This window comes from Callospermophilus lateralis, chromosome 8 (assembly GCF_048772815.1).
Source record: "Callospermophilus lateralis isolate mCalLat2 chromosome 8, mCalLat2.hap1, whole genome shotgun sequence".
NCBI lineage: Eukaryota > Metazoa > Chordata > Mammalia > Rodentia > Sciuridae > Callospermophilus > Callospermophilus lateralis.
This window is the reverse complement of record NC_135312.1, coordinates 30,555,829-30,569,072: the sequence shown is the minus strand read 5'-3', so window position 1 is coordinate 30,569,072 and position 13,244 is coordinate 30,555,829. Positions and strand designations below refer to the sequence as shown.

General features: G+C 35.5%; 1 protein-coding gene across 2 annotated transcripts in view; it reads right to left on the bottom strand.

Moving 5' to 3' along the window:
- The window catches only part of Ube2k (ubiquitin conjugating enzyme E2 K), a 70,616-nt gene that overhangs the window by 24,465 nt on the left and 32,907 nt on the right, over positions 1-13,244 (bottom strand). The window contains exons 1-2 of one of the 2 annotated variants that reach the window (XM_077110212.1): positions 11,454-11,471; positions 9,558-9,616 (exon numbers count right to left, since the gene is read on the bottom strand). Coding sequence is in view for 1 of the 2 variants with exons in the window: in XM_076863995.2 (XP_076720110.1) it covers positions 9,558-9,616 (59 nt within the window). In the remaining variant the exon portion in view is untranslated. Of the gene's footprint in view, positions 1-9,557; positions 9,617-11,453; positions 11,472-13,244 lie in introns of those variants that run through there. The other variant, XM_076863995.2, reaches the window with a different exon arrangement.

Below are 13,244 nucleotides of genomic sequence, written 5' to 3'. Positions count from 1 at the left end.
GCAGAATAGGTTTAAAGGGGAAAAGTAAGCAAAATAAACGCATGGAAGCATGTAGTAACTGGCTATATAATACCCCAAATTTTTCTGTATAAGTTTTTTTCAAATTCTTTGTCATGGATAATGCAACAAATATTTGAAAACTTAATACTATTTATCAGGCATAAAGATTAGACTTGAAGAAATAAAATCTATTGCATCAGCTCTTATTTACATGCTTTTGGAAAACCACCACCATTGCTATTCTTCTTTTTTTTCTTCCCCCCTTAGGGGTGGGTAACTGAGATTAAAAGTTAGGGGTAATGAACCACTGAGCCACATCCCCAGCCCTTCTTTGTATTTTATTTAGAGACAGGGTCTCACTGAGTTGCTTAGTGCCTCACCATTGCTGAGGTTGGCTTTGAACTCCCAATCCTCCTGCCTCAGCCTCCAGAGCAGGTGGGATTATAGGCATGCACCATAGCGCCTGGCTCAATCCTTTTTTGTTTGGTTCTTTTCATACCAGGGATTGAACCTTGGGTGCTTAACCACTGAGCCACAAACCGAGCCCATTTTATATCTTATTTAGAGAAACAGGGTCACCAATGTGCTTAGGGCCTCAATGAATTGCTGAAGCTGGCTTTGAACTCAACATCCTCCTGCCTCAACCTCCCTGAGATGCAAAAAATCATAGGTGTACACCACCAAGCTTGGCTTGTTTTTTTTTTTTCCCCCAGGGCTGGGAATGGAACTCAGGGGCACACTACCAGAGGTATATCTCCACTACTTTTTTTTTTCCCCAATATTTTTAAGTTGTTGATAGACCTTATCGATCTATATCTATTTATTTATTTGTGGTGCCGACACTCGAACCCAGTGCCTCACATGCCAGGCAAGTGTGCTACCGCTGAGCCCCAGCCCTCCCCATTACTTTTTATTTTTTTTAAGACAGTATTCTTGCTGGACTTGAATTTGTGATCTTCAAATTATATTATATTACCTCAGGGAATACAGGTGTAAGCCAACCTCACACCTGGCTATTATTAGAGTGACCAATGAGTCCAAATTAAGTAACAGGTTAATTAGTATGTGCCTACTAATGTTCTAAATACTTGACAAAAATTAACTCTTCACTAATATGCTACAAATCTATTTCTGATAAGAAGCTAAGTAGCTTCCACTTCTTTTTGTGATTTCTTGATTTGTCTGTCCTATGCCTCTACTTCCTCACCTCCTACTCATTCACTAAGTCATATTCAATCTGAAAAAGCACTTTAAGTTATTAGTGAATTCAAAACCTCTAAAACTAATGTACATTTTCCAAGTTTTCATTTAGAACATGTTTGCTCTTTTTCTATTCTTAAAATAGATGCTTTTTTCAATGATACCTAGTTCTCTCCATTCACACACAAAACCATCTCCTCAAAGGAGACTATCATTTCAGGTGGATTACTAGAGTATCTTGATTTTATTCTCTTTTGTTCCCTCCAATACATTTTCCACACTGAATGCAGTGTACCCCTTTAAAAAATATGATTTTGTGTCCCTATCAGGCCCTTTAATGACCTCTCATTTATTTTATGTAAGACCACAATACTAGGGAGGCAATACTAGAAATTGAATCCAGGGGCACTCTACCACTGAGATACATCCCCAGCAGCCCCCAACCTGCATTTTTTTTTTTTTTAAAAGATAGGTTCTCGCTAAATTGCCCAGGTTGGTGTTGAACTTGAGATACTCCTGCCTCAGCTTTGTGTGTCCCTGGGATTACACCATGTACCTATCTTAATTCCACACTCCTCACCTAGCCCTTAAATTCCAATTTCACCTCCACACCATATCCACTCTCTAGGTAGAGGAATTCAAATTGGTAATTTGCCTCTGGGCCTTCACAAATATTCATTTTCTCAGTAACTTATCTCTTCAGCCTTTGCCACTAGACAACTCCTTGTTATAGTTTAGATATTAGGTATCCCCAAAAGTCCATGTGTCCATTATGCAATGAAATTTAGAGGTGAATGACTGGGTTATGAGAGCCTTTACCTAACCACTGCATTAATCCTTTGGTAGGGATTAGATGGTAACTATAGGCTGAAAGGGTGTGGCGAGAGGAGGGGGGGCTATTGGGGACATGCTTTTGGTGTATATACTTTGTCCTTGTTGAGAAGAGCTGTATCTCTCTTTCTCTCTCTGCTTCTTGGTGTAATCTCCTGAGCCACTTTCTCCATCACACTCTTTTTCCATGATGTTCTGACTCCCCTCCCTCCCAGAGCAATGGACTTCACTCACCATCTATATGGACTGAGACTTTTTAAAGCTTGAGCCCCCCAAACAAATTTTCCCCCTGTAAAATTGTTCTTGTTAGGTCTTTTTGCTCATAGCAGCAAAAAAGCTTACTATAACACTCCTCATCCTTCAAGTTTCAGTTTCCATATCACTTCTTCCCAACCTGTTCTCAAAATACCCTGTATTTTCTTGCATCAGAAGTCACCAAACTTCTATAATTCTGCCTGACTTGTCTGGTCTTCCCTAAAAAGAATGTATCCATCTTGCTTCCTAAACCATCCCCCAAATCTCAAAGTGCCTCACACTGGAATATGAATTTAAATATTCTGGCAAACCTATTTCAAAAATAATTAATACCTGAAATACAGTCCAGGTCAAATAAGACAATAATACAGGGCTTATGTATAGGAAACATCTCTTTGTAACTACAAAATTTACATCTTAATATTTACCATTAATTGAATTCAAGTATACAGGTAGAAAATAACCACTCCCTTTAACTTCAATAAAGAAACCCCAGGGGCTGGGGTTGTGACTCAGTAGTAGAGCACTTGCCTAGCGCATGTCTGAGGCACTGCGTTTGATCCTCAGCACCAAATATAAGTAAATAAAAAATAAAGGTACATCAACAACTAAAAAATATTAAAAAAGAAAGGAAGGAAGGAAAGAAATTCCAGCACTCTGTAACTTTAAAACAAAAATGGTTCAATAATATTTTAACAATTGGAAAACAAAATTTTAAATTACTACTAAAAGTGTAAGAAACATGGGGGGGAAGACATAAACAACAACATCATCTTAAAAAAAATCACAAAGTTTATAGTTTAGAAAAGTGATCTGAGGATGTGTGAACTTACTCCTATTTATTTACTTATTTTTAGTTCTGAGGATTGAGCTCAAGGCCTCATGCATGTTAAGCAAGCACTCTACCACTGAACTAATTATTGCTCATCTTTTTTTATTTAAAACAGAGTTTCTGAGTTGCCCAAGGTGGCCTTGAACTTGCAATCCTCCTTCCTCAGTCACCCAAGGAGCTGGTATTACTAGGATACAGTGTCATGCTCATCTTGCTTATTAAAGAAGAGTTTCCTATATATAATTTTCTGAAGATGCACATGCAGAATCAAGCAAATATCAGGACTAAGGTAATTATTAAGCTACTTTTTATATTGTTGTACTATCTACAGTTCAAAACAAATAATTTCGAATTTCAGAAAGAAATCATTCTCCCATGGCTGGGGTTGTAGCTCATTGGTAGAGTAGTTGCATGGTGATGCCTGTAGATTTGATTCCCAGAGGCAGAAAGGCACAAACAAAGAAAGAAATCAGAGTACACACCATTATCCTCCAGTACAAACATAAGCATTTTTTCTGTAATATAATGCTCTTTAGCCCTTAACTTTTTTCCCCTTACTGTTCTTCACCATTAACTATCTCCCTTCTTCGGTTTCTTTCAATTCTTCCTCTTCCTTTCTCAGGCCTTAATGTTACGAATTAGTACCCCATGCATCCTTGAATACTGTTCTATTGTTGAATATCCGGCTTATACCCATGTATACCACCACTTATGACCATAGTCCTACCATTCCTGACCTATATTAAGAAAAGCACAGAACCAAAGGAACTTGGCTGGGCTGTAGTATAAGTAATAGTACAATGACACCTATCATGACCTATTTGAGTCAAAATTGCCTTTGATTACAAAACAGGTTAAGGAACAGTTTATAGTACTAGGATATTTTCTAATAGCAATTCATGTCTCCTTATTTTCCCATACAAAACTAATTTTCAAACTATCTGGAGCTTTAGAATACTCACTAGCTTTAGGGAGCATGCAAAGACCACAAAAACAAAACAATATAAAAACCACATCTGAACACCATGTGCACAGAAGATAATAAAATCGAGACTATTCTCAATTATCTATACTAGCTAATCATCATTGCTCTTCCTATGGAACACAACCTACATTTCACACACTCTTCAGTTCCACAAACATTTCAGTTCCTACTTCTTACGGGACAGGAGTTCATTTCCATCGGGAATTTCCGGTTTCAAGATTGAAACTGAAGGATATATATTATTAAACCAGTTTTAATTCACTTGTTATACAAAATAAAATGCTTATTTTCAACACACATGCATGGAAGGAAATGCTCGTTAAATATTACCAACATTAGTATTTAATACTCCTTTTCACATATAAAAGTATGCTTATAAAACCAAGGAAAAAGAAAATCCACACCTAGTTTCGAATAAAAGAACAAATCACTGTAAAACTTAATGGTTTTTCTCATTAATTACATACAGTACAATTGAGAAAACCTTGGTTGTATACAAACAGTCGAATTCCTTCACTATTTTCAGATAATGCAAAGACATATCTTCTCTATCTGGAAGTAAACTTTTGCTCTTCTGGTCAAGGATTTATTGGAGAATAATAAACAGAAAATAGGCTATGTACATATTAAAATAAACAAGATTGGTATGGTTGTTACACCTGTAATCCTAGAGCCTGGAAAGGCTGTGGCAGAAGGATCCCAAATCCAAGGCCAGCCTCTGCAATTTAGCAAGACCATGTCTCAAAATAAAAAATACAAAGGACTGCTGTGATGTCATTCATTGGTAGAGTGCCCAAGGTTAAAACCCCATTACTAGTCCCACCCAGAAAAAAAGATAAATAAGCGAAAGTTTTTAATATCTTCTCAAATCTTAGCTGCACAATATAGTAATACTCACCTTATCCATGAGGAACAGGTGCCAAGATTACCAAGGTATGCCCCACACTACAGACAGTATTAAACCCTATATATGCTGGGTTTTATTCCTATACATACATACTTATGATAAAGTTTAATTTACTTAAGAATAGCTAAAGAAAACCAATTTATTATAATAAATAATTTAAAACTGAGGAAATATTTATTTCTGGAATTTTCCATTTAATGTTTTCAGATTCTGACTGACCAAGAATAACTGAAAAAAGGAAAACTGCAGATCAAGAGGAAAGGTCATATCTCAAAGTGCTAAAACAGAGCCAGAACTATGCAATTACTTTGGAGTTAGTACAGACCCTAAAGAAACACCTTTATTGAGATATAATTGACCCACCTAAAGTGCACAATTTCACTAAGCCAGGGGTATAGCTCAATGGTAGAGCACTGGCCTAGTATTTACGAGGCCCTGAGATCAATCACCAAGGTGGGAGGGGAGGGGAGGAAGGAAGAAAAGAAAGAAAAGTACAAAATGTCATAATTCTTAGTATATTCCAAGTTGTCTAGCCATCAATAAGAGTCTAATTTTTGAAAATTTTATCACCTCAAAAAGAAATCCTAGTTGGCACAGTGGTGCATGTCTGGCAGAGGCTCTGGAGGCAGAGGCAGGAGGATCATGAGCTCAAAGACAGCCTCAGCAATGGAGAAGCCCTTAGCAACTTAGTTAGACCCTGTCTCTAAAATATGGCATATTCATGCCATGTCTCTAATAAAATACAAAAAAGGGCTGGGTTATGTGGCTCAGTGGTTAAGTGCCCCTGAGTTCAATCTCTGGTACCAAGAAAAAAAAAAAAAAAAAAAAAAAAAAGAAATCCTATAACTATCAGCCTACACTATTCATTACTCTCTAACCCACCCATTTCTAAAAACTACCAATCTACTTTTTGTCCATAATGATTTGCCTTTTCTGATATTTCATTAAATGATACCATAATGTAGAGAATCTGGTGTCTTTCTTTCATTTAGCATGTTTTCAAGGTTCATCCATGCTGGAGCATTTCATTCTTTATGTTTGTTTTTTTGTTTATTTGAATCTTTTTTTTTTTTTTTTTTTTTCGGTATTAGGGATTGAACCCAGAAGTGCTCAACCACTGAGACTCATCCCCATCCTTTTTTATTTAATTATTTTATTTTGAGACAGGGTCTTGCTAAGTTGGTTAAGTCCTCATTAAGTTGCTAAGGCTGGCTTTGAACTTGTGATCATCCTGCTTCAGCCTACTGAGCTGTTGGGATTACAGGCATGTGGCACCAAGCCATTCTTTATTATATGAACAGTTATGAGGCTAGGGATGCAGCTCAGTGGTACAGCACTTCCCTCACATGTGCAAGACCCTACATTCAATCCCCAGCAAAGCAATAAAGAAATAATAACTAGTTGTGACTTACTGGCTAATTCTAGCTAATATTTACCAAGTATTTGCTCTGCGAAAGGCACTTTTCTAAGTATTCTATTTTACTAAATCTCAGGCAACATCAATTATTCAAGAAAAAATTACTTTAAGTGCCTTCACAGAAGAAAAAAATTTCTTCCAATTAAATGATGATATGCTAATCCACTGAAATATGGATTCTCATTTGAAAGATACTAAGATGGGAAAACATGTTTTATAGAATTACTGAAAAGTACTTTATATGTGTTAACTCCTTTCATTTTTATACTCCCAGGAGAGGATTTTAAAACAAATGAGAAACTGAAGTACACAGAAATTAGATAACTTGCCTAAAATCATAAAGCCAGTGAAATCGAGGTAAGATTGAACCCTTACTGTTCAACTAACTGTTGACTGACTGTTTTGGAAGAACCATACTCATACTTTCAGAGATTGTGTCCTTACTCGTTCTTCCCAGGATCATGGAAGGAGAGTCCAGTGATTTTTTAAACAATTTAACCTTTATTTATTTATTTTTGTAGTTGTAGGTGGACAGAATGCCTTTATTTATTTTTATATGGTGCTGAGAATCAAATCTAGGGCCTCACTCATGATAGGCTAGCACTTTACCACTGACCCAGACCATAAGTGACAGTTTTGCCTGTCATTTTAAGTATAATGGTTGACAGCAGTCCATCTACAGCACTTTTCTTTCTTCCATTTTATTTCTGTTTTTTAAAACGCATGAATTAAAATCCAGGAATGGGTAGCACACACCTGTAGCCTATATCTGAATTTCTCAAGAGGCTACCTATAATCCCAGATACTGGGAGGCTGAGGCAGGAGGACCACAAGTTCAAGGACAGACTGGGCTACTTAGTGAAACCTGTCTCAAAGCATAAATTTGAAAAAAGCTAGGAATGTAGTTCAGTGGTAGAGCATTTACCCAGCATGCTCAAGGCTATAGGTTCAATCCTCAGTACTACAAAAACACAAAAAAGTTCTGGAGATGAATGGTGATGACAACTGCACAAAAATACATTTAATGCTGCTGAGCAATACATCTAAAAGCCAGATGCAGTGAGGCACACCTATAATCCTAGTATCCCAGTGACTAAGGAGACTGAGACAGGAGGATACTAAATTTACCTCAGCAACTTAACAAGACCCTCAGTAACTTTTTCATTTTGTCCCCATGTCCAAAAAAAAGAACAGGCGGGGGTTGGTGGGGTGGTGGTGGCTGGGTTGTGGCTCAGGGACAGAGTGCTCACCTAGCACGTGAGATGCCCTGGATTCAAGCCTCAACATCACATAAAAATAAGTGAATAAAATAAAGGTATGTGTCCAACTACAAATAAAAAAATAAAATACAATCTTAAAAAAAAACAAAAACAAAAAAAAAACAACCGGGGTCTGGGATTGTGGCTCAGCGGTAGAGCACTCGCCTAGCACTCACCGGCAGGACCCGGGTTCGAGCCTCAGCACCACATAAAAATAAAGGCATTGTTTTGTGTCCATCTACACCTAAAAAATAAATCAAAAAAAAACAAACCCTGGAGGTATTGCTCAGTGGTAAAGGGTAACTTGCTCCTGGACTCAATCCCATGTACCAATACAATACAAAACAAAAAACCAACACACCTAAAAATAGTTAAAATGGCAAGTTTTATGCCATGAACATTTTGCCACAATTAAAAAAAAGAGGAGGGGGCATGTCAAAAAATAAATGTACATCAAGCAACAGAGATATCCCATTCTGGTAGCTGATCTAAATTCACCCTTCCCATTACCATGTTTATTCTTTTTTTTTTTTTTTAAAGTTGTAGATGGATCTTTGTTTTATTTATTCATATGGGTGCTAAGAATCAAACCTAGTGCCTCAAATGTGCTAGGAAAGCACTCTGCCACTGAGCCACAACCCCAGCCCCACCATGTTTATTTCTTAAGTTGGAACAACTAATAGTTTGAGAGTATGAATTCCACAAAATTCTGAGAACTGCTATAATATATTAAAGGGCACAATATTATGAGGAGCCAAAGATAATATGTAGGTGTAAAACTCAGTCCTTGACTCAGGAGCAAATAAAAATAAGTCAAAGATACATGTCCAAAATAATACAAAAATTTATGCAGGTACTATATAAATCCTATAAAATGCTAATGGGAAATATCTGACAGGCACAGCTTAATGGAGAAAAGTGGCACTTCACCCTCATCTTTTAAAAAAGCCAGAATTTCAAAAAAGGACAAAAGATTCAAGCAAAAATTAGAGAAAAAACATGAAAGAATAAATATCATCCACAAAGAGCCAATAATCTAGGTTGGAAAACAAGACCATGTTGTGGGTGGAGATGTAGAAGATAAGGGTAGAAAAGAAAATTGGGGTCAGGCTGTAGGAGACTTTAAATGCCAAGATAAGGAGTTTAGACTTTTATTAACAGAGAACGAAAAGAAGGATAATCTAAACTGTATTTAGGAAGATTAGAAATAGCAAAGATGGAAGGGATTAATAACAGGCAAAATAGGGAAATAAGTAAGTACCTAAGTTGAATGGGTAAATTAGAAGTTGTGATAGTGGCAAAAGTAAAAACATGAAGGAAGAGGTTCAGTTAAAAAAAAAAAAAAAAAAAAAAAACAGCTCAGGCTACCTCTTGTTATACATGACCATAGGGTAAGGTAAGATCATTTCCACTTCACATTCAAAATGGTTTTGCAATTATTTGCTGATTACTTCTCATAGAATGTGAGCTCCATGAAAGCAGAAGTGCAAGCCTTATTGCTATATTCCTTGGTACATAATATTCAAATAATTACTGAAAGAATGAAGAATACATTATTCCCTAAAATGCTTCTTTGAGCAAAGTAAGAACCTCTCTCTAAATCTGGGAACACTGCAAGTTTTTGCAGACCTAGTATCTGAGTCATTATCAGATGCACACACTATTCCAATGTAAAGCCACTACTGGCTGCTTTTGAGTAAGCCTGCTTTTCATTGTAATTTCAGAAGCAAGTCACTTGCCATGGCCTGAAATCTTAAACATAGCAAACAACTCATAAAGTGGTAACTTTAATAAGCCCTAAAACATACATTAGTAGAGCCAAGTATAAAAAATATTTCAAAATTTCATGCATAAAAATAGGTTTACTATACCTTAGGGGGATTGAATGGATATGTTTCTGGTATTTTTATCTCTAGTTGATATCTTCCTCCTAAAAAATTGGGAAAATAAAGTTAACAATGCTGTTCAACTCAAATATGTAAACCAAGTATACTAACAAAACTTTAAAAAACATTCATTATTTTATATTCAACTGCAAATTAATTTTAAAATGGAAACCCAAAAAGGAAATCATCAAAAGCACCAGTTTTTTATTTACTATTTAAAGCATCCATAAGACCCATTTTCATATCAGCAATTCGTTTATCAGTGAGGAATAGGACTAGACATACATGAATAAATTAAATCCACAGACAACCCAATACCAAATATTTCATGAAAACAATTAACTTCCATTTCATTTTGTTGCCTCTAGTCAACAAAAGAGTCACTAATAACACTGGGGGTGGGGTGGGTGGGGGTTGTGGAAGGAAAAAAATAAAAAGAATGAAGGCAAGGAGATACAAAAGAATAGATGTACAGAGACAAAAAATATAGATTAGGCCATAAACTCAAAAATCTATTTCTAACTGGTTCTCTTGAATTAGAAAAAAAAATTTCCATTCTTTTATCTTGTGACCTAAATTAAATGCTAACATTTTTTGTTAATTTTTTAAAATTAATATAAAATATTTTAAATAAATAAATAATATTTTAAAATAAAATAGACATCCAAGAAGACAAGATACTATTCTCTTCCTTTAAATGGATATATAAAATGCAAACTTTTAAAGAAGCTGTTCTAACCAGTAATGCTGTATATAAACAGAAGACAATATTTTTTCTTTTGGAGCTGTCTTAAGAAACCAGTCACTAAACAGATATTTTAAAAAGTATTTCTAATTTATCATAATTAGTACATTCAAAGAAATGGTAACTTTCTCTCAGGAAATTCTCATGGAATAAGTCTTGAATCCTATGTCTAACTTTCCTATTCTAAGACTTTACGACCTATTGACATAGAATATTATTAGAAAACAGCAAATTAAACTGTGCTACTGAAACACATATACAACTACGGTATTTTGCTTCATAGTTATCAAGGGATGGAGTAGATAAAGACTAGTCACTAGGTGATTAAACCGATGGGGGCAGGCATTATTAACATCAAAATTCTATATGCTCAGCTCTTAAAAAGAAGTCAAGAGGCCGGGGTTGTGGCTCAGCGGTAGAGCGCTTGCCTAGCATGTGTGATGCCCTAGGTTGGATTCTTAGCACCACATACAAATAAGTTAAAAAAAAAAAAAATCCAACAACTAATAAAAATATTAAAAAAAAAAAGTCAAGCAGGAAACTTTCTCCAGTTATTTCCTACATTCTCTCACATTCACACCTCCTCCATTGTTATAAATGGATGATTTTGGATCTGGGGAAAAGGGCATTTCACTCGGTACCCTTTTCCTTAAGCACTTTTGAGTTCCAATTCTTCTCTTAGAATTCTTTTCAATAGAGTCCCATCTATTAAATACATGAATAGAACCAGATGCCTGAATCACAAAATACATGATAGCAGTAAAGAATAAAGAAATGAAAAGGAAAAAAAGGGGGGAGGGACAGGTAACAGAAGTATAATAGAAAATTTTGTGAATACTGAAATAACTTTCAGAATTACAAATACTAGCTTCAAATCAAATATACATGATTAAATTTGGCTTGAACATTACAATAGGCTCTTCTTTTTTCTTCCTACAAATCTTTTTTCCTGATTAAATTTCAGATTACCATCCTTTATACAAAGTTATTATTTCTTGAATGTCCAAAACAATCTCTTATGAGCAGTGTGCAAGCCCAGAGATATTTTTATTTCTACTCCATGTTACATGTTGTCTTATATATTTCTTGGCCTTCTGCCTAAAAGATCAAGAGTATATTCTGTCTTGCATTATTACCTGAAAAATTATAATATATAATCACTACAGCATTAACCATAATACCATTCATGTGTCGTTTAACAACAGGATGTGTTCTGAGAAGCATCATTAGGTGATCTCATCACTGTGCAAAAAGAATATACCAAGACAGTTACAATGTCACTAGGCAATGTAATTTTAACAGACAACCGTTCAAATCCACAGTCCATCATTGACCAAAAATGTCACAGATTGTATTTAATCAGGTTGATATATATAAGGGAATTTTTACAAAACACACTGAATATACCAGATGTAATCCCAGCTAGTTGGGAGAGTGAGATAGGAGGACAACAAATTTAAGGCCAGCCTGGACCAACATACTGAAACCCATTCTCAGAAGAAAAAAAGGAAAAGGCAGGGAGAGAGGCTGGAAGGGAGATCATGGATGCAGAACACTTGCCTAGCATGCATAAAACCCTGGGTGTTTAATCCTCAGTGCAGGAAAACACATAGGCATAAAAACAAAAACAGCATTCATTTTAAATAGTTACCTCCTGAAGAATAGCCCTCCACCCCCACAATACAGGATCTCTTTTAATTGCCCAGACTAGCCTTGAACCCCTGGGCCTCAAGCAAACCTCCTGCCTCAGCTTCCCAAGTAGCTGGGCCTACAGAAGATATAAGCTACTACTCCCTGCTTTAAGAAGAGCTTTTAACATTAAAAATTCATAAATTAAATTTTAAATTAATTTTTAAAAAATGGTTGTGGTTAAATGTGGTTAAATGGTTGTGGCCAATCAACAATAATCTAGAAACTAAAAAGAACTTTTAGGAAGAAAGTAAATTGTTCTTTTACCACTGAGTTATTTTATTGGTCAAAAGAAGAAAACTGAGTTTAATAAACACACATCACAGCAATTTTTCAATGGGTATTCTACTTCTCAATCTGATTATTTAAAAATACTATATAAAATGACTTCCTCATTACCTAATAGATTAAAAACATGTCTAACATTCTACATGTAAACTTCTGCTTTTGCTTTTTAATTTAAACCAAAATTAAAAAACACAAAGAGGCTGGGGGTGTAGCTCAGTGACAGAGCACTTGCCTGGCATGTGAGAGGCCCTGGGTTCAATGCCCATCATCAAATAAAAACCAAACAACTAGCCGGGCACAGTGGGGCACACCTATAATCCTGCCAACTCGGAAGGCTGAGACAGGAGGATTGCATGTTCGAGGTCAGCCTCTAACTCTTAGTGAGACTGTGTCTCAAAATAAAAAATAAAAGGAGTTGGGGTTTTAGCAAAGTAGTAAAGCATCAATAGGTTGGATTCCCCAGTAATACCAAAAGAAGAAAAAAGAAAAATAAAAAGCCTAAAAAAAAAAAAAAAAAAAAAAAAAGTTAAGAACCCTGCAAGAAGCATTATTTAAACATTTTTCTTACATTTCAAAGAAAGTTTCTAGTTTATGTCCTTGTATGGTACTTTTACTAAATAAAATGATCATCTCAATACTCTCAATACTTATGACAAAAAGAACAGAATGACATAGTATAACTCAAATATCCAAAAAACATATTAAACTTAATCTTATCAAAAGACTGTTTTATTTAAAAGCAGAAGCAGGATTAAATACTTAGTTACCAAACATTTCTAACTAAAAAGAAATACAAAAAAATGTGCTTTATGCAATTAAAAAAAAAAAAAAAAATCACAGGGACTGCGATTGTGGCTCCATGGTAGAGCACTCGCCTAACATGCATGAGGCACTGGGTTCGATCCTCATCACCACGTAAATGTAAAATAAAGATATTGTGTCCACCTAAA